General features: G+C 30.9%; 2 protein-coding genes and 1 pseudogene across 2 annotated transcripts; all 3 read left to right on the forward strand.

The window, feature by feature from the left end:
- The first annotated feature begins 8,717 nt into the window (after positions 1-8,717).
- Positions 8,718-11,117, forward strand: LOC130503961 (sucrose transport protein SUC1-like). Its single transcript, XM_056998532.1, has 3 exons — positions 8,718-10,109; positions 10,203-10,266; positions 10,700-11,117. Exons 1-3 carry the CDS (start codon positions 8,871-8,873, stop codon positions 10,918-10,920), a joined length of 1,524 nt encoding a protein of 507 aa, XP_056854512.1. The 5' UTR covers positions 8,718-8,870; the 3' UTR covers positions 10,921-11,117.
- A 3,057-nt stretch (positions 11,118-14,174) lies between these two features.
- LOC130503962 (sucrose transport protein SUC1-like) lies at positions 14,175-16,400 on the forward strand (annotated as a pseudogene).
- Positions 16,401-17,290: 890 nt separating this feature from the next.
- LOC130503963 (probable magnesium transporter NIPA4) lies at positions 17,291-19,771 on the forward strand. Its single transcript, XM_056998534.1, has 9 exons — positions 17,291-17,704; positions 17,808-17,864; positions 17,944-18,034; positions 18,105-18,265; positions 18,355-18,482; positions 18,564-18,701; positions 18,771-18,863; positions 18,956-19,061; positions 19,301-19,771. Exons 1-9 carry the CDS (start codon positions 17,530-17,532, stop codon positions 19,402-19,404), a joined length of 1,053 nt encoding a protein of 350 aa, XP_056854514.1. The 5' UTR covers positions 17,291-17,529; the 3' UTR covers positions 19,405-19,771.
- Positions 19,772-22,813: the final 3,042 nt, after the last annotated feature.

The raw sequence follows: 22,813 nt of genomic DNA on the forward strand, positions 1-22,813 counted from the left end.
ATTGATAGAAGTCACGGACAACATTCTGATGTTTTAATCAAAAACAAAGAATCTAGTGAGCTAGCTGTGGGTACTGTCATCTGGAAGAACAAATTGCTCAACATGGTCATTAAAGAAATTGTTTTGGAAACCTGCATTAAAACTATCTGTTTTGTTGTTGCACAATGATAAAATGAAATCCAATTAAATACATAGTTTGCCTCTTGTGAATTCATTAATTTTGTCATTCTAATTATCGTACCGTCGCATTCTCAGTTCGATCAGTCAATCTGTTACGCCATATTTCACAAAACCCTAAATATATTTATTATTATCCTTGAATTATTTGTAAGAGAATTCATGATCTAAAACCGAAAACCCACTCTTAATATATATATTGAACTTCGTTGTGGTGATGCCCGTGATGATTGATGATTGATGAATCTAAATAAATAAGCTCACTTCAAATTTAAGATATTTAAAGAGCACAATGCAATTTTGTTTACACCTTTCTAAACAGGATGGGTTCGAATAATATCTTTGGTTGGCCCCAACTTTACTAATAGCTACGATTAACAGCACCGGTACGTATTGTTTTATTTCGGTAGTTGTAAATTATCTAATCTTTTCTAAGTGTTGGCTATAGCGGTCTACCACTGGTGTTAAAGTTAGATATATTAGGTTTCTTTGCCATTTTCTTATATATCATAATCATTCTTTGAACGTTTTTCTTTTGCAAAGAGCAATATATAAATTTTCAACATATATAAGATTATACAATATAATCCGTAACACAAAACCTATATAGAGAAAGTTTCATTGAAACATGGTGAAGCTTCGAAAACTTGCATTCACAATATGCAAAACAATTGCACTATGGGAAGTCCACTGAGAGCTTATCTAGATGCACTAGTCCTTGATTAAAGACTTATAAATTATAATTACATATCGTAAATCAGATTGAGGGTTAGTATGTCATGCATCCGTCATGCCAGAACAAACAAGGAGACAGAGATAATAATAGAATAGAACAAGGATTTTGACTATTCCATAAACAAAAAAATGGTCATGTTTATGACATTATGCGAATGCGTAAAAAGCAAAATAAGACGGGGAAGAAAAGTAAGAGATGAGGAAGGTGAGATGGGTAAAGAGTACAGCGGGAATGAGATGAATCCATCCAACAACTTGGCTATTTCAGATTCAGACACAAGACTTCTCCTCCTAGACATTGATAGAGTGATGGAGAGAGGCTTTGTCTCTCTTGTTGTCCATACTAAAGTCAACCAAGTCTCCTCTTGGTCCCATATCTTCTCAATGTTCTTTTTTTTTTTTGAATATAATCTTCTCAATGTGCTGCTCAAAAAAAAAAAAAAAATCTTCTCAATGTTTTGGGCATTTTGCAAATAAAAAATAGTTCCAGAAAAACATACTCATTATATTTTTTAGCCTTTGCAACAAAAACTAGAAAGATAAAATATATCCCATATATGTGTTCAAATATCTATACTATTATTTTATGAAGTAATTTTGCTTACTTGTCATATTCTCCCTGATTTTAGCTAATTTTGTTTATTTATCATATTTTTTATTAAGTTTAAGCTAAATTATCATTGATGTATTATTTTGTTTTGAGCTGAGTCACTAAATCATTAATTTAAAATAATAGCTTTGATGAATATTCTATATTCTATATAAATAAAAACGAATTTTATTTTATTAATATTAAATTTATATGTTATATTAGTTTTTCTTATTTGTCATATTTTTATTAGGTTTTAGACTTTTAGATAGGTTATTAATTTATTATTAGTTTCTAACTATTCACTAATCTATTTTAATGATATAAAGTTTATATGTTATATGCTATATAAAATAATTGATTACAAAATAATATTTTAGAATTATCAAAAAAAAATAATTCTTCTATATATATTCTTTTTTGTACCTATCTGAAAACAATATATTTTCTAAACTATCTCTAAGATATGAGTGTTTTAAAAAAACTTAACACAATAATAAATATATATTTTGATTAAAAATATTTGACATATATAAATATTTTGATGTTTGATTTAACTATTTAAAAACATAAATAATAATTTATTATGCTGCTTTTAGATTAATAAGACATAAGCTAATAAGTATTTATAAGAAATTTATGCCCGCATGTGCGGGCAAAACACCTAGTTTTAATGTAAAATTAAATATATCAAGTGATAATATCTTGGATATATCCCATATACGATTGTTTAGAAAGGCAACATTCAATAGAACCAGACCAGTGTAGGTCCTTCAGTCGGCTATTACCTGCCGTTTTCTACTCATGTTCGATCTCCAACTGCAAGTTGCCTCCAATATAATCCAATTTTGTTTTTATTCTCTTTTAACTTTTTTTCTTACCGGCCATTCTGTTTCTTTTGTTTAATTAGTCACTTACCAAACTTTGTGTTTGATATCCACTCTGTCATGAGCAATAAGTTTTTGTATAGTGTTCCCTTATCTAAGGGACCATCTAGTTTAAAAATATTTGCACGTAACAATTTTGATCACTATATTTTGCTGAATGAAAAAATTCACTGTCCTCAGTTACAAAAAAAAAATTCATTGTCCAAAATTCATATAATGAATGTTCAGCTACAAAAATTGGTCGGATATCTCTGCGTGTAATAGCTATTTTAATTTGCTATTCAATCTGATTATAAAATTGAATAACAGTAAGGTTACGAGTTAACCTTTTTACCAATATTCGTTAGAGATAAGAAAATTAGAAATTTGTAAAAAAATACACATGGATATTCGATTTGCTTTCGATATATACATATGTAAAATAATTAAAAAGAAAATCTGTGGAATATCATTTTGATGATATTATCAAATGGCTGAAGATACGGGAATCTAAGAATAGAGTTGAAGTAGAAGTAAAGAACAAGAGGAAAACAACAGAAGATACAACACAAGTCTAAGAGATGCGTCATCATAGAACTAAAGACATCAAATATTAAACGCATATCAATACAAATTCCACTCCAATTATTTTGGCCATAACTTAAACGGCTAGGTATAATAAATAGATAGGTATTTTTGGAACTAATGGGACGCTACAAGTCCACATTCACACTTTTGAATTTTCTATAACTAACTCCATTATTTTTCTTTTGTGTTATTACTATGATTTCGTACGAAGTTTGTGTTTTTTGTGTGGACTGTATCAGTTAAAGGTTTTGAGTGGTGATACTATAACCATTGCTGAATTATCTGTTGATAACTTTTTTTGTTTCATTACTATAATTTGTCTTTCTGTTGTTTATGTGGACTGCATCAGTTAAAGGTTTGTTTTCTTCATTTTCTATTCATATTACTGCGTTTCAAAATTTTGAGTACAACCATTCAAACCTGAAATGTTCCTACCCATCTTTGGAAAATTCATTTTCGTGGGTACAATTTATTCGTGGTTAGTGAGTTTATTCAGGTATTTAGCACTTTTTCTTGTTACAAAAGACCTTTTCTGAAATGAGTTTATGTTAGTGTTGTGGTATCTCAAGAGTATCTGATCGAATTGTGCAGTGAGGAAAGAAGATAAGTTTTAATGATAATCAGTAGGTACATTAGATATCAATTGAACATTGTATTGTGGGAGTATACTTATGGAGGTCAACGGGTCAAATCCCTCGTAATCTTTTTGACAATTATGCAAAGAGTATCTCCAAAAGACACTTTATAACTTCAAATATGAAGTTTCTTATTCTCCAAAAAAAAAATTTAAAACTTCAAATTTGAAATTTCATATTTTTCATTGTATTTTGGTCCTTACATTTACATATTATATTTATAATTCTTAAATATTTTGTCCTTTAATCTTTTTAATCATTTAATCTTTTTAATCCTTCAAAATTTTATTTCATAAATATTTCAAATTTTCTTTTATAATTTTACTTTCTACAAATAAAATTAAACAAAAACTTTAAAATAATTTTTTTTAAAACTAGATTTAGATAAAAACAATATTAGAAAAAAACTTAACAAATGTACTAATTTATAAAATAATGTAGTAATTTACTTGTAATTTAATATTTAATTATGTATTTCTATGTAATTATATTTTATTCTATCATTTTGTTAATTAATATTTCTATGATATTTCTATATATGTGCTATTTATTTATAAAATTTTATGAATTTAAATTAAGTATCATAAATATAAGGAACATAACATAAAATATAAATTCTTTTGAAATTAAGTTCGAAATTTTTTTTCCAGAGAAGATTAGTTTAAAACTTCAAATATGAAATTTTCAAACTTTAAATATGAAATTTTGTAAATTTCAAATATGAAGTTTTGTAAACTTCAAATATAAAGTTTTGTAAACTTCAAAATAGATTGTTTTTTGGAATTGCTCTAAACTAACAATTATGTTTAATTTTTCTTCAGAATACTAACATTGTTTTTAAACACCAACGTGAAGCTAAGCAAAAACATAGATAATGATTAAAGTCATTCAACGATATCTTACGGTTGTGCAGAGTCAATACGTTGTGACAGCAATACCACTAGACCAAAGTCACTTTTATGTAAATATGTGGCCGATAAATTACTTAGAACATCTCCCATGTTTCACCATATTTTTTATTTTAAAATAAATAATTCTATAATAGAGTTGTGATATACTTCAATGATATTCTAATTTAGAATGGAAAATAGAATGTTGAACAAAAAATAATAATTTATTTTATATATAAAATAAACCCATTTTTATTCTATTATAAAGCGAAAAATAAAGTATTATTAGAGTATTTTTACTTTAAACTCTATTTAAAATACAAAATAAAATAAAATTGGCGACACCCTTAATAATATGACGACCAACCAGAAACACATGCTTCCTCCGCTTCGGTCCAGGACCTAGCATTGTATGTGGGCTAATTTTCCGTGTTAACGACATAAAAGTTTGTTTTATAAACTTCCCAATTATTTAGGGGGGTGTATTCAACCGAGAATTTCAGGTGATTTGTATTAAAATGACAAATCCACTGTTATTCAAACATGAATTTTAAAAACTCATTTAAAATCCACTGTTATTGAACTTGACATTTCGTAAAGTACTCTGAAATCCACTATTATTGAAAATATTTTAAGTTCTGAGATTTTAAAGTTTTGAGGTGATTTTAGGGTGTTTGGGTGGAGTTTCTTAGTTAAAAAAAATAAAACTCAAATCTCATTGTTTTAGGTGATATTCTAGAGTAGTTTAACAAAAATCACCTAAATCTCTGCAACTTATTAAAATCATCTAAAACTCCATTAAAAATCAAATCACATCAAATACTAAATTGAATACATCCCCCTTAATTATTTCACAAAGTGCCTAATACTATTTTTAAAGAGAAAGGGTGAAAACTAATTAATTTTTATTCAACTATATATAGTGGAAAATTGCAGTGGAGGAAACTGGATGTAACCTTGAGCATGAACAATTACATGGCAAAAATTATTTGCACTTAGTACTTTTGAGTTTAGAAGTGGTTAATCAGCATTTCATGTTACTTCTACAGTTACAAAATGTAACTTACATTATTGACATGTCTATGAAACTCAGATGAATTGCATTGAACTTGTGTCCACTTTGTTTTGCGGGAGACATTTACTTGGTTTTATTTGATTTATATTACAAGAAAACATATTTTTTACGAAGACCATATTCCTTATTAATTCGTCGTAATAGAAGTGCTACGACGAATTAACGAGGAAACACTTTTCGTTGTTAAATATCCACTACGACAGGTAATTTGTTGTAACGTCTTCGTAACATTTACGAAAAAAATTCATCATAAAAAGGAAGGAAACTATTCCTCATAATGGTGTCGTTATCTTTCGTTATAAAGTACTCGTAATGTTTCGATATAATTTTCTTATAATATTTACGAGGACTTTACAAGTTTTGCAATTTAAAGACCTCATAAACTTTAGGAAGAATTTACAACCATTCTAGTAAATTTCTTATAAACTTTACAGAATTTACAAGTTCTGCGATGCAACTTCCTTGATTTTTTTCTTTTTTATTCATTCGTGTGTTGTTAACATTGAAAAATGACATATATATATATGTTATTTTTGAGTTTGGTAGGTAAAGATATAACTACGATTTTACAAAAAAAAGTTTTATTATAGTTTTACAATTCCGTCACATCCGTTTGCAACGTCTTTATAATGGAATTACTTAAGTTAAACGCACTGAATACATATTTTCACTTAAAATAATAAAATAATGGTAACATGATTGGTCGTAAAATTCTTGTAATTATAACCTTATAAGGATTTTACGACAGAACACTGTGACTAATTATTTTCCTTCTAATTTTACAAGTACTCTACTACTAAACTGAAATTCGTCGTAATGTCGTCGTCGTTGTAATCTGCTAGTAACTTTAGGAAGAAAAATTATTCCTCGTTAAAGACAGTGTTATCTATGTAACTTTTGTTATACAAATGAATAATTAAAAACACTTTCTATCAATATGGTTATGCCGACATATATTTGAACTTTGTTTCTATGGTCATATAACATAAATGATTTTTAATGTTAAAATCCCTCAACTAAGTTTGTTTTGAGTAAAAAACCCTCAAACTAAATATTTAATGAATAAATCCCCAAATTAACTTTATTTAATGAATCAAATTCTTTCCAGTCATAATTATCAGTACTACCGGTAATTTTTTAGTTTAGGGGTTTCTACATTAAACAAAACATAAGTGAGGGATTTTACCATTAGCAATTTAAAATTTCAAAATATAATAACATTATCTAAAAATTAATAACTTTAATATTCCAAAATTAGCATTTTTAAAAACTTTCTGTAAAATATACGAGTAGTGTTTTTAAATTAACATTATATATGTATAAATTAAAAATGTAAAAACCCACAAAATATAACAAAAATTATCTAAAGATTTATCTATTTTCTTGTGTTTTACATTTTTAACTTTTAGATAATTTTTATTACTGATAAATCTTAAGACAGTTTTACATTTACCCTTTACTTATGTTTTGTTTAATGTAAAAACCCCTAAACTAAAAAATTACCGGTAGTACTGGTAATTAGGACTGGAAAGGATTTGATTCATTAAATAAAATTAATTTGGGGGTTTATTCATTAAATACTTAGTTTGGAGGTTTTTACCCAAAACAAACTTAGTTGAGGGGTTTTAACATTAAAAATCCTAACATAAATGGTGTTTTTGGCTAAACAATATTGTTGCATGACATTCGATTTATATAAGCTTTATGCATGGTAAATAAGTTGTGATCACATTAGCTCCTGGAGGGAGTCTACAAACATGAGTGCCGAGGGAGTCTACTTGAGACTAGTTCACAGACAACTAGAATCCAAGAGTTCAAAAATTAAATGCTTTGACCATTTCTTCTTAAAGTCACGTGTCCGGTTGAAAAGTGGGAAAATTCTGGAGTTCTCGGTTCTAGGGAAGGTGAAATTTGGAAAAATAGTTAAGGTCAAAGCGATTAACCGGTGAGATAATCAATTCCAAGGAGACCGTACCATTGGTGGTTCTACTCGTATAGAATTGATTTGGAAAGTGTACGCCAGGTTGAATCTTAGTAAGATCTAATCCCAAGTATGAACATGTCGGTATGAGAATGGTGTTATCTGAGCAATGCAGTGCTTCATCTATGAGGTGATTGGAGCCAATAAGAGTTGATCCACGCCAACTACAAAATATGTGTTGACGATCAAAACAGGCCATTAGTGAAATTTGCCTTGAAGGCTTGAACCATATTAATGTAGCATTAGGTGCCTTAAACTTCTGATTCTTTTACGTCTAACGTTGGCATACATGTATAACGTTTACCTGGTTAAACTAAAGAAATTCGTTTAAAAAAATAAAGTCTAAACTAAAGAATTTATTTTTTGTTACATCGTTAAACTTTTAGACATTTTTACTCGTACTCGATAGTTAAGTATTGTTTGTGTCATTATGTAGAATAAGTCAAGATGTTTGTGAACCATAAGAATAACTAAACAAAATATAACTGTTTACCAACCAAAATATAATTTTATTTAGTTACCTTGTTTTTGGTCAAAATTAAATATATTTTGTTTTGGTAAAATATTTATATTTTTATATTTTGTTTTGGTAAAATATTTATATTTTATTATATTCATCAAAATCGAGTCATACATTCACCAGTTCTTTCTTTACAGATTTTTTACTATTTAGTCGATATGTAATTCAAAATTAATTAATTAACTACCAATTTTAACCATAAAGTCTTCTCTCATTAATTATTTGTAGTCTAACTTAATTTAATTATAAATTCATTGTACCCAATGGAATATCGTAGAAAATATAGTCAAGTAAAATGAATTGAGATTATTAAACTTCAGAACTTTTTCTGATTTTTTTACAAAACAAAAATCTGATTTAAAAGGAAAAATAGAAGTGTCAAAGAAATTGAACTACGTCAAAGTCACTTGATGCAAGAAGAAGGAGAAACCAATTAAATCCCGCACAAAAAGAAAACAAATAAATAAAACAGGAAATAGTGTCATCCAAATAACACGTGGCCTAACTTTGCCATACACTCATGCTGTTAATTTTCTTACTCTCTTGATCCGAAAAATATTCATCTCCAAGTTTAAAAAAAATAATTAAAAAACCACTCCTCCTTCCTCATTTCACTATAAATACAAACACCATCCTCTCCTCTCCTCCATCACCCAAAAAAAACACAACCTTCTGTACCAAAAAAAAACAAAGAGAAAAGACAGAAAAAAACCAAAAAAAAAAAAGAAAAAGAAAAACAAATTTTCTTTTATCTTTTTCTCCCTTCTATTACATTTACACTTTCTCTATTCGTGTTTTGTTCTTTTGTAAGATAATGGGAGCCAAAGATACGGCGGCTCTAGAGACACAGTCTATCGAGGAAAATTTCGACCAGCCATCTCCTCTCCGTAAGATCATCTCCGTCGCTTCCATCGCCGCCGGTGTACAGTTCGGGTGGGCTCTGCAGCTCTCTCTCCTGACTCCTTACGTACAACTTCTCGGTATCCCTCACAAATGGTCGTCTCTCATCTGGCTATGTGGTCCCATCTCTGGCATGATTGTTCAACCTATCGTAGGTTACTATAGTGACAGATGCACGTCGAGATTCGGTCGCCGACGTCCTTTCATCGCGTCCGGAGCCGCCTTGGTCGCCGTCGCCGTCTTCTTGATCGGTTACGCTGCTGATATCGGGTTCAAAATGGGAGATAAGCTCGAGCAAACGCCGAGGGTACGAGCCATAGCCATCTTTGCTTTCGGGTTCTGGATCCTCGACGTGGCCAACAATACTCTCCAAGGACCTTGCCGCGCTTTCTTAGCCGACTTAGCCGCTGGAGACGCTAAAAGAACGCGAGTCGCAAACGCGTTTTTCTCTTTCTTTATGGCGGTTGGAAACGTTTTGGGATACGCGGCTGGTTCTTACACGAACCTACACAAAATGTTCCCGTTCGCGATGACAAACGCTTGCGATATATACTGCGCGAATCTCAAGAGCTGTTTCTTCTTGTCCATTACACTCCTCCTCATCGTCACCGTCACGTCTCTTTGGTACGTTAAAGACAAACAATGGTCTCCGCCGCCGGTTAACCCCGACGAGGAGAAGACTAAGACTGTTCCTTTCTTTGGAGAAATCTTTGGAGCGTTTAAAGTCATGGAGCGTCCCATGTGGGTGCTTTTGGCCGTCACGGCCCTTAACTGGATCGCATGGTTCCCGTTTCTTTTGTTCGATACTGATTGGATGGGTCGTGAAGTGTACGGTGGAAGTTCAGAAGGAGATGATAGGATGAAGAAACTGTATAACCAAGGAGTACACTCTGGTGCGTTGGGACTTATGTTTAACTCTATTGTTCTTGGTTTCATGTCGCTTGGTGTTGAGTGGATTGGTAAGAAAGTGGGTGGTGCTAAGCGGCTTTGGGGAATTGTGAATTTCATCCTTGCTGTTGGTTTGGCCATGACGGTTCTTGTTACAAAGTTGGCGGCGGATTACCGCAAAACCGCCGGTCCTTATGCCGGACCGTCGCCTGGTATTAGAGCTGGAGCGTTAAGTCTCTTTGCTGTTCTTGGTATCCCATTAGCTGTGAGTATTTCATTATTGTCTTTTATTGTGCTGTTTTGTTACATTTTATGTTTTGTCTAAATAGAATATTAACCAATTCTTATATTTTTACAGATTACTTTCAGTATTCCGTTTGCACTAGCCTCCATATTTTCAAGCAGTTCCGGCGCCGGCCAAGGTAATTTTTATAAAGTAATTTGCAAAATATATTAAATATCTCGTAAAATTTGAAATCTAATTGTCCTACAATGTGTGACCAGTTAAATTAGCATTAAATAAGTTCAAACGTTTGAATTGAATAAATTAACTGAGAGATTTGTTTCCAACTTTATACATATCTAATTAAAATTTATTTTCCTTTTTTTCCAAGAAAACAAGGGAATAATTTTCATTTTAACTGGGTCCAAACCTTCTGTGGTTATAATATCTGCAAGTTTTCTATATTACTGGGTTGGATTTATCAACTTAATACTAGTATTAACTTGAATTATTTATGTTATTAGTTCATGTATCTTTTAATCATCCATAAATTTCATCTAGTAGCATAAATGTTCAAAAATAGTTTCATTTCTAACATAAATAACTAAATGTTCTTTTTTTCTGTTTTACAGGACTTTCTTTAGGGGTTTTAAATTTGGCGATTGTGATACCACAAATGATAGTATCACTAGGAGGAGGACCTTTCGATGCTTTATTTGGCGGTGGAAACCTACCAGCATTTATTGTGGGAGCAATCGCAGCGGCGATCAGTGGAGTATTAGCGTTAACCGTTTTACCTTCACCGCCACCGGACGCACCTGACTTGAAGTCAGGTGCCATGGGATTCCATTAGTTTACTTTTTATGTTTATAATTTTCTTATAAAACTCATCATCAAATACAGTACTGTATTTCAAAACTACAAAACCCAAAAAAAAGAATACAAAAAGTGATAAAGTATAATAACCTTGGGTTATCTGTATTTCACCCTTCCGTTTAGTTCTTGTTCTTGTTACCGATTATCAATTTAAAGTAGATTTTGTTTTTCAAATGTTTGTTTGATCGTTACTAACTTCTATCTGACTATGGCAAACGAAAGATCCAACTACAGAAAAGCACTCTAGCATAAGAAATCAGTCCTGATAATTAACTTTGTGGCAATAATTTAAACATGATGAAAAAGTTGCAATAGGTGTTGTGATGTTTTAAACCCAAAAGTAATCAAACTTAGCCAGTAACCATATAAATTACTACTGGTTACTCTAAACCAAATAACCTCTCTTTTCTAATGGGTATTGTAGTCGGGGGTGGTAGGGGATAGGCTCATATCCACGTTAGATAGTTTTGCATAACAGAAAAATTAAACATGAAACATGAAACCTCTTTGCAATAGGAATCCGTCCGCGGAGTCTGCGGATTCGTAATTTCTCTATTCTTCTAGATTCAACCAAGTTAAAAAAAAAAAAATTCCAAAAAGAAACAAATAACCTTTTTATTTATCTGATTGTATCGAGCTTATTTTTCTGGACCCAAACTAGTTGATACATTTTAGCCAGAGCACATGAAAACATTTATAACTGTTAACCTGAAATGAGAAACACTAAAAATGGGCCTTGAAGGCCCTTCTCAACATGTGTAGGTGGGGAAATTGTTAACAACTGCTTGAATAATAAATAGAACATAATTTGTCAGTGACATACAAAAACGATCATCAATTGATCGATTCAATGCAGACTATGCAGTAATATGGCAACATTATTTTTTTTTTTTTGAGAAAAATATGGCAACATTATTATCATTCAGGATTGCATAGACCTCTCAGCACAAACTCTATGTTTATATATGCACAGGCCCGGCTCTATGCATGTGTTAGGGGTGCATTTGCACAGAGTTTATTACACTTTTTGATTTTTTTCTAGCTCTGATTAAGGTTCAATATTTTTTAAAAAAAAATTTGTATAAGAAAATATTTTTTTTTTAGCTCAGGGTCTATATAATACTTGAGACGGGGCTGTATATGCATCAACACCAAACGATTCTGTAGTGTTCGACATTATTATCAGAAGTTAAAATATAGTGTAGTTAGGCTAATTAAGACGTATCTTTATAGTAAACGAGGATTAGATTATCGTAAAAAAACATTGTATAATATGGTCTTTGTTTAAACAATCCTTTAACTAAGTGTTTAGTCCGTGAAGTCGTGCATAATCATCTTATATATATATATATTATCGATTAAAAGATAATTATAATAAATTGTTGTTTATATTTTTAATTTTGAATTCATCAAATTATTTATATATAACAACATTTTCAACAACATATTTTTTTTTGAATTCACTGAATAATTGGCCTTTGGTTATCAAAATTTAATTTTTACTTGATTAATATTTAATTATACATTTTTCTGTTTTTATCTTTTATTTTTATATTTAAATTAAATCTCAAAAATTTAAAGCGAACATCAAATTATTTATATATGAGACAATTTTTTCCAATAAAAAAATATTTGAAGTCTTTTTTCTTCCGATTATTAAATTAAATTTTGCTTGATTAGTATTTAATTACACATTTTTATATTTTCTGATTTTAAAATTTTGAACTTTTTATTATTGAAAATATTATTTTTGGATAATAATATAATGTATCTATAAGAATTATCTTTATTATTATAAAGTTTATTTGTATTTCTTTGGTCAATTCTTATCATATTAATTTATAATCAATTATCTAATTTAATAAAAAAAATGAATTATTTATTACTTTCATATATAGAATTATAGGCGTTCTGAAAATTATACTTTCAGATAATGATCATTGAGAGTAGATTTTTTAAATAATAATATAGATTGTTTACCAAACAAAATATAATTTCATCTAATTACCTAGTTTTGTTCAAAACTAATATGTTTTTAACTTTTTAATTGATTTGTCATTCAAAATTAATTAATTACGAATTTAACCATAAAGTTTTCTCTTAATTATTTGTACTCGAACTTAACTTAATTATCTCTTTTTATTAAAACTGAAGCACAAAACAATACTTACCTTTTAAAATGTTTTCTTACAGATTTTTATTTCATTTTTAATTAATTGTGACCACTTTATTTATTATTTTATTTAAATAAGTCAATATCATTTACTAGAAAACTTACATATTTTCCATTGCTTTTTTTATATCTTTTAGATTTTTTCCTGAATCTTTTAAACTACTTCATTAATTATCTTATTATAACTTTTAAAAATATTTATTTTACATTTTAATCATAATAATTTAACATATTTTAATGAAATTACTCTATTTGTGACAAAAACTCAAAATAATTGACAATTTCTTTTTAATATTTGTTTATATAATCACTTAGACATAGACATCCGTGTACCTATCCAGCTACAAGTTGTCTCTTTAGAGTATCATATTTTCGGTTTTGAAATTAGACTTTATTTAGATATTATAATTTCATGTGGATTTTGAGTTGGATCTTCTCATGTCCGGATGGATTCAGTTTTGATGCATAGAAACCTAATATTATCTATAAGCTAATGTATCTGAAACATGTTCAGATATTTGTACTAAAAGTAACCATATTAACCGATCCGGTTTTGATATTTTGAATTCAAACTAGCTAACAATAACCAAATAATAAAAGTAATCATATTGTCCTATTTGATTTGGTTCGATTATGATGTAGGAACCTAAAATACATATAAAATATGTAATACTAATCCTAAGAAAAAAAATAATGTATTAAAAAATAAAAATTAACATCCATACGGTCAATCTCTAGTATTGTTTTAATTTCACTGTACCAATGACTATCATTACAAATGTGGTTAAGTAAAATGTATTGAGAATCTGAGATTATTAAATTTCGGAACTTTTGATGAAAAAAACAAAAGAAAATTAAATTTTGGAACTTTTCTGATTTAAAGAGAGAAAAAAGAAGTGTCAAAAGTAATTGAACTACGTCAAATTCACTTGATGCTAATTAATTTCTTACTTATCCAATAAGAAATCAACTCCAAGTCTTACTAATAATTAGTAAAAACATTCACTATAAATACGACACCATGCCCTCGTCTCCTACATCACAAAAACACAATCTTCAGTTCCAAAAAAAAACAGAGAGAAAAGATATAAAACCCCAAAAAAAAGAAGAAAGAGAACAAAAAAATTATCCTTTTTCCCCTCTAAAACATTAACATTTTGTCTAATCGTGTTTTTCCCCGATAATGGAAGCTAAAGATACGGCGGCATCTCCTCTCCGTAAGATCATCTCCGTTGCTTCTATCGCCACCGGTGTACAGTTCGGGTGGGCCATACAGCTCTCTCTCCTGACTCCTTATGTCCAGCTTCTAGGTATCCCTCACAAATGGTCCGCTATCATCTGGCTCTATGGTCCCATCTCCGGCATGCTTGTTCAAACTATCGTAGGATACCATAGTGACAGATGCACGTCAAGATTCGGTCGCCGACGTCCTTTCATTGCCTCCGGGGTCATCTTGGTCGCCGTCGCCATCTTCTTGATCGGTTACGCTGCTGATATTGGGTACAAAATGGAAGACAAGCTCGAACAAACGCCGAAGGTACGAGCCATAGCGATCTTCGCTCTCGGGTTCTGGATCCTCGACGTAGCCAACAACACTCTCCAAGGACCTTGTCGTGCTTTCTTGGCCGACTTAGCCGCAGGAGACGCTAAAAGAACACGAGCCGCAAACGCGTTTTACTCTTTCTTTATGGCGGTCGGGAACGTTTTGGGTTACGCGGCTGGTTCTTACACGAACCTACGTACACAAAATATTCCCGTTTGCGGTGACAAACGCTTGCGATATATACTGCGCTAATCTCAAGAGCTGTTTCTTCTTGTTCATCACACTCCTCCTCATCCTCACCGTCACGTCTCTTTGGTACGTTAAAGACAAACAATGGTCTCCGCCGCCTGTGAACCCCGACGAGGAGAAGATCACTAAGATTGTTCCTTTCTTTGGAAAAATCTGTGGAGTTTTTAAAGTCATGGAACGTCCCATGTGGATGCTTTTGATCGTCACGGCTCTTAACTGGATCGCATTGTTCCCGTTTCTTTTGTTCGATACTGATTGGATGGGTCGTGAAGTGTACGGTGGAAGTTCAGAAGGAGACGATGGAATGAAGAAACTTTACAACGAAGGAGTACGCTCTGGTGCGTTGGGACTTATGTTTAACGCTATTGTTCTTGGTTTCATGTCATTTGGTGTTGAGTGGATTGGTCGGAAAGTGGGAGGTGCTAAACGGCTTTGGGGAATTGGCAATTTTATACTCGCCATTGGTTTGGTTATGACGGTTCTTGTTACCAAGTTGGCGGAGGCTTACCGAAAAACCGCTGGTCCTTATGTCGAACCGTCACCTGGTATTATAGCCGGAGCTTTGAGTCTCTTTGCTGTTCTTGGTATTCCATTAGCTGTAAGTATTTCAGCTTGTCTTTTATTGTGTTTTACTACATTTAAATATTTTGTCTAAATATGATATTAATTAAATCTTTTGTTTTTTTAATAGACTACTTTCAGCATTCCGTTTGCACTAGCCTCTTCCATAAGTTCAAGCAGCTCCGGCGCCGGCCAAGGTAAATTTTAACCTGAATTTATAATATACATTTAAAAATTCCCATTAGTTTAGAAATCCAATTGTCTGCCAATGTATGAATTGAAAACATGAATTGGGAGATTTGTTTCCAACTTTATTCATATCTAATAATTGAAATTAGTTTTTTATTTTTTTTTGCCAAGAAAATAAGGGAGACAAATTTTCCAATGTAACTTTTTTTTCTAAACCTTATATGTGGATGTAATATCATTGAACTGTATGGGATTTATTAGCTTAGTGATACTTAAATTGTCATATTTATGTTATTAGTTCAGTATCTTTTTAAACATCCATTAATTTCATTTAGTAGCATAAACGTTGAAAAATTGGTTTCATATCTAACATAAATAACTAAATAATATTTTTGTTTGCAGGATTTTCATTAGGAATTTTAAATTTAGCGATTGTGATACCACAAATGATAGTATCAGTGGGAGGAGGACCTTTCGACGCCTTATTTGGCGGTGGAAACCTACCGGCATTTATAGTGGGAGCAATCGCAGCGGCGATCAGTGGAGTATTAGCGTTAACCATTTTACCTTCACCGCCATCATCAAGTAACAAAAAAAGAATGCATAAAGTTAAAGTCAATTAACCTTGTGTTGTTTGTGTTTCACCCTTCACCTAGTCTATTGTTCTTGTTACCGATTATCAATTTAATATTATACTTACTCCATTCGTTTACTCTATCAGTTTTTTGCAATCTGCAATTAATTTTTAGTTAAAAATAAATATAATTTGCATTACAATTGTAAAGTGATATTTTGGTATAACAAAAAAAATTAAAATTATGAAACAGATAGAGTATTTTTTAATGTTTGTTTGTTTGATCTTTAGGAACTTGTATCTGACTATGGTAAACGAAAAATTACTGGTTACTCTAAAACAAATGGAGTAGTAATTAGTATTTGTTGGATTATGTCGAGCTTATTTTTCTGGACCCAACAAGTTGATACATTCCTACTGGATAGCAAGAGTCGGAGCTTCAGACAAAAACAAGTAACTGTAAATCTGAAATGCGTAACACTAAAACTTAAAGGGCCTGCTTAACATGTGTAGGTGGGGAAATTGATAAACAACAGCCTTGAAAAAAAGAACAGAATTTGTCGGTGACATACAAAAACGATCATCAGTTCAATGCAGACTATGCAGTAATGTGGCAACATCATTATCATTCAGGAAATTGCGTAGAAACTCTATGTCGACATTTACATCAACACTTGTAACAAAACAATTGCATAGACTCCTCTCGGCACAAAATCTATGTCTATATATGTTGTAATTGAGAATTAGATTACAGTAGAAAGAAACATTGTATAGTGTATGTAGTTAGGCTTCAAAGTTTAAACCTAAGTACGTTAACTTAATTGAAAAAAAAAACACTGTATAAAAATATATAATATTGAACAGAAAGAGGACTATGATCAAATAAATATTATATAGTGTTTTTTGGCCATAAACATTATAGTTTCGATCCGTATTTTTTTTTATAAATAAACCTAATTTAAATGATATTAGAAAAAATGATGTCAAAAATGATATAAAAAAATAAGAAAACAGTAAACCATATTTTAATTTTGTATTTTTTAAGTAGAAAAGAAAAACAAAAGGAAATAAAAAAGGAATGGTGGCGCCGGGAAGTGACGGTGGAAGTAGGGTGGGTCATCAGTAATTTGCTTTCGCCAAAGCGTATCCTCAACATCGATCTACCAACAAGCAACCTCCTCTTCTAACGCCTTCTTTTTTCGGTTACCATCGTCGCAAATCTCTTCTAGCTCCGATCCGATCTCGCCAATTTAGGGTTTTTGAAAAGTTTCGATCTTTGTGGTGGGATTCGAGAAGAATGGCGGAATCAGGAGGAGGAGGAGGAGGAGGGTGGCGCGATTCGTATAGGGGAATGTCGTCTGATAACATAAAGGGTTTGGTGTTGGCAATCTCTTCTAGTCTCTTCATCGGAGCTAGCTTCATCGTCAAGAAGAAAGGTCTCAAGAAAGCCGCCTCCACCGGCACTAGGGCTGGTATGTGACCTCAAAGATCCTACCTTTACTACGTGGGGATCTCTAATTGTATCCAAAAATCTCAGCTTTAACAACCAAATTTTTAATAATTTGATCTGATAAGGTGTTGGTGGGTACTCTTATCTTTACGAGCCTCTTTGGTGGATCGGCATGACAACCAGTGAGTCTTCTTTCCTTTGTTTCGCGTTTGTGCTTATCTTAAAACCTTTGTTCTTACTGATATTCTGTTTCTTGTGTAGTGTTACTTGGTGAGATTGCTAATTTTGCTGCTTATGCGTTTGCGCCGGCTATACTTGTTACTCCTCTTGGTGCTCTCAGTATCATCATCAGGTTAGAGAATATTAATACTCATCTATATGCGATGCTTTCTCTTATACCCTTTTTTCTCTATCGATCTCAGTGCTGTATTGGCTCATATTATATTACGGGAGAAACTACACATCTTTGGAATTCTCGGCTGTGCTTTGTGTGTTGTGGGTTCGACTACAATTGTACTGCATGCTCCTCAGGAACAGGAGATTGATTCCGTCCTCGAAGTTTGGAACCTTGCAACTGAACCAGGTGCGTTGTCTGAAACTATACCTAATGGTTCGTTTTTTTTCCTCCTTACAGTCAGTTTTTTTCTTAACGTTCGTCTAGTTTTGTTGCAGCATTCATGTTCTATGCGAGCATTATCATCGGGGCTGCTGTGTTCCTTATTATCCGTGTTGTGCCCCAGTACGGGCAGACAAACGTTATGGTCTACATCGCTATTTGCTCGCTTGTGGGATCATTGTCGGTATGTTTTTTTCGATATTTCCATTTTGTAAATCCTATTTTACTCAAAGAATGAGTTATCAACTCACCCCTATGTGAACAGGTGATGAGCGTAAAAGCACTAGGAATAGCGCTAAAGCTGACATTTTCTGGAACAAATCAGTTGTTTTATCCTCAGACTTGGGTGTTCACCTTGGTCGTACTTACCTGTGTGATAACCCAGTTGAACTACTTAAACAAGGTAAAGTGATTTCGCTTGATTTCAGATATCTTCCTTGGTTACTAAAGTAATTGCATTATTACTTTGCAGGCTCTTGACACATTCAATACAGCTATAGTATCTCCTATATACTACGTAATGTTCACATCACTAACTATATTGGCCAGCGTTATCATGTTTAAGGTAACCTTCCGCCACAAGACGTATATATATAGTTTATATCTGGACTGCTGCTATGGTACATAATTTTTATGTGCTCTGTGTTTATTGAACAGGACTGGGATAGGCAAAACGGTACTCAAATAGTCACAGAAATGTGCGGATTCGTTACAATACTTTCAGGCACTTTTCTTCTCCATAGAACGAAGGACATGGTTGAGGGTGCGTATTCTTTTTCATTTGTAGCACTTCTCATGTGAAAATGAGAACTTAGATTATCCTATACTCTCTCAGCTATGAGGAAACAGTAAAAAATGCATAATATATATACATAGATGTATGTAATATACACACACTCCTAGCTAGAGTATGCATATGATCTTAGCACCAAGTGTATGTATCCCTCTGGAGTTTCTAGGAGTTTGCAACTGAACTGATTGTTGTTGTTATTGTAATTGCAGGTTCATCGGTGATATTACCGTTGCGGATAAGCAAGCATGCCAATGAGGATGGGTTTGAATCAGAAGGCATTCCACTTAGACGCCAAGAGTCCATGTCAGTTTAAAAGCTGTTATTGCTTTTTGTTTTCCGCTCTAGTGCAAGCCAGAGAGCCTCAACTTTTTTTTTCACCTTATCTCGATCTACGATGAACGCGTGGACCATGGTTCTTCTGTTCTAACAATCACATATGGTTCACGAAGATCAAGAAGGTAAAAAAGTGGACGATCAGATCTCATCTTCTTCTCGGTAAATATGCTGTGAATTCAATCAAAACAAAACATATGGCATTAGCACACACCCACGCATAAACCCTTTTGTGACCTTTTAGATTTTTTTTCTCTTCAATGTAAAACTGAGATGGGTTTTGCTTAAAACTGAAGGTTTTCGTTTCAATTTAATATTTGAATAATTGATTTTTTTTAAGTTCTGTTCTTGGTTGGTTTAACTATTTGAAACAAATGAAAATGGAGACTGTGAAAGTAATAAAAGACATATGGTTAGTCAATTTGTTTGAAGAAATAATATATTGATGAGGTGGAGTTATATAACATTGATGATCATAGATAGAGACAAGGTTTTATGTTCATCTTTCCATAATCAGTCACTCAGCTGGTAGATGAGATGTCAACTTGAAACTGCACTATGTCTGTCTCATTTAACTCTTTCTATACATCTCATTATCGAGAAAATCACATTTTAAACCATGAAAGTGTAAGAAGCTAACATTTTAAAATTAAATGCTCAAAAACAATACTCCCTCCGTTTCATATTATATGTCGTTCTAACCTTATGCACACAGATTAAGAAAACATTTAATTTTACATATTTCCAAAATAAAAACACTATTACCAATACACCTAACCATGTATCAACCAATAGAAAAATAGAAAAGAGAATATTGTCAATAAATTTTGCATTGAAAACCGAAAACGACACTTATTTTGAAACAAAAAATTTCCTCTAAAACGACATATAATTTGAAACGGAGGGAGTATTTAAAACCATCAAACTAATTATATTAGCACATTAAATCTTGAACTAACTTACTTTTTCTGCCAAGTAAAAATGTGACCGGTATTCTTCATCCGTATGTAAAAAAGTATGATGTGTCAGTTGTTTTTCGTTTTTCTAGAATTAACAAACATAAAAAACAGTTAAAAATAATAAAAATCAAAATTAATTTTAAAATTATAAATAAATAAAGAAATTTTTATAAATGCTCAATATATTCATAAATAAATGAAGATTTTTTTAGATTTAATTAAAAAATAAAATAAAACAAAATAAATGAATAAAATTTTAAATCATTAAATAATTTTTTTTATAAAATATATAAAATAAAAATAAATGAATAATTTAAAAAAATAAATTCAAAAATTCGAATCAATGCCAGTGGAAGTTTCTGACATATTTATCACGACAGTTTCTCGATATATTAAGGGTAACAATTCCCAGACATTATTATTGATATTAATAGTTTCTACACATATCGTTCACACTAATATTATTGGTGTTAATAGTGAGAAATATTATGTATGGAAACTATTATCGTTAACCCATAGATTTTGAAAATTTTTTTTAAAAATATGAAAATATAGTATTTGTGTATAGTTTCATCGAGCACTAACATAAGATGATGGTCAAAGAAGTTTAGAAATCTTTGTTGTTTCTGTTTCTAGATAATAAAGATTTAATAATGGTAATTCCACTAATATAGGAGTATTAAAAGATTTACCAAACTAAATATTAAATTTTTTTTGAATGATTCCTATATACAATGAAAGATAGTTTAGATTACATTAGTTCAAATGTACAATGTGGTTTGAAATTTTTAAACTAAAAGTGAAAAGTATAAACTTCAATATATAGACATTTACCGAAAACTCAATATTTTAGAAGGGGTTAACCCACAAATTTTGAAAAAATTCAAAAACATGAAAATCTGATTTTAGTGTATAGTTGCATCGAGCACTGACATAAGATGATGATCAAAGAGTTTAGAACCTTTGTAGTCTCCGTTTCTCTAGATAATGAAGATTTTATAATGCTAATTCTATTGATCTAGGTAATATATGAAATTTTAGTAAACTAAATATTAAAGAATTAGAATGATTTCGATATACATGAAAGATAGTTTAGAATACATTAATTTAAATGTAGAATGTGTTTTGAAATTTTTGAACTAAAGTGAAGAGTCTAAACTTCAGTATATAGAGCATTTCCCGAAACTCAATATTTTTGAAGGAGTTAACCCACGGATTTTGGAAAAAATTCAAAAACATGAAAATCTGGTTTTAGTGTATAGTTTCATCGAGCACTAACAAAAGATGATGGTTAAAATTTAGAACCTCTGTTATCTCCATTTCTCTATATAATGAAGATTTTATAATGTCAATTCAACTAATATAGGCAGTATAATGAATTTTAGTAAACTAAATTTTTGAAAAATTAGAATGATTCCTATATACCATGAAAGATAGTTTAGAATACATTAATTCAAACGTAGAATATGGTTTGAAATTTTTAAACTAAAGTGAAGAGTATAAACTTCAGTATATAAAGCATTTACCGAAAACTCATTATTTTAGAAGGGGTTAACCCACGGATTTTGAAAAAATTTCAAAAATATGAAAATCTTATTTTAGTGTATAGTTTCATCGAGCACTGACAAAGAAATGTTGGTCAAAGAGTTAAAAACCTTTGTACTCTCCATTTCTCTAGATAATGAATATTTTATAACGCTAGTTCCATTGATCTAGGCAGTAATATGAAATTTTAGTAAATTAAATATTAAAAAATTTGAATGATTCCTATATACCATGAAAGATAGTTTAGAATACATTAATTTAAATGTAGAATGTGGTTTGAATTTTTTAAACTAAACTGAAGAGTATAAACTTCAGTATAATGCTAATTCACCATGATCTAGGCAGTATATGAAATTTTAGTAAACTAAATATTAATAAATTAGAATGATTTCTATATACCATGAAAGACTGTTTAGAATACATTAATTTAAATGCATAATGTGGTTTGAAAATTTTAAACTAAGTGAAGAGTATAAACTTCAGTATATAGAGCTTTTACCGAAAACTAATTATTTTTGAAGGCGTTAAACCACGGATTTTGAAAAAATTCAAAAATATGAAAATCTGGTTTTAAGTGTATAGTTTCATCGAGCACTAACAAAAGATGATGGTTAAAGATTTTAGAACCTCTTGTTATCTCCATTTCTCTATATAATGAAGATTTTATAATGCCAATTCCACTAATATAGGCAGTATATACGAAATTTTATTAAACTAATTTTTTAAAAATTAGAATGATTCCTACATACCATGAAAGATAGTTTATAATACATTAATTCAAATGTAGAATGTGTTTGAAATTTTAAACTAAAGTGAAGAGTACAAACTTCAGTATATAAAGCATTTACCGAAAACTCATTATTTTATAAGGGGGGTTAACCCACG

Source organism: Raphanus sativus, unplaced genomic scaffold (assembly GCF_000801105.2).
Source record: "Raphanus sativus cultivar WK10039 unplaced genomic scaffold, ASM80110v3 Scaffold1269, whole genome shotgun sequence".
NCBI classification, from domain to species: domain Eukaryota; kingdom Viridiplantae; phylum Streptophyta; class Magnoliopsida; order Brassicales; family Brassicaceae; genus Raphanus; species Raphanus sativus.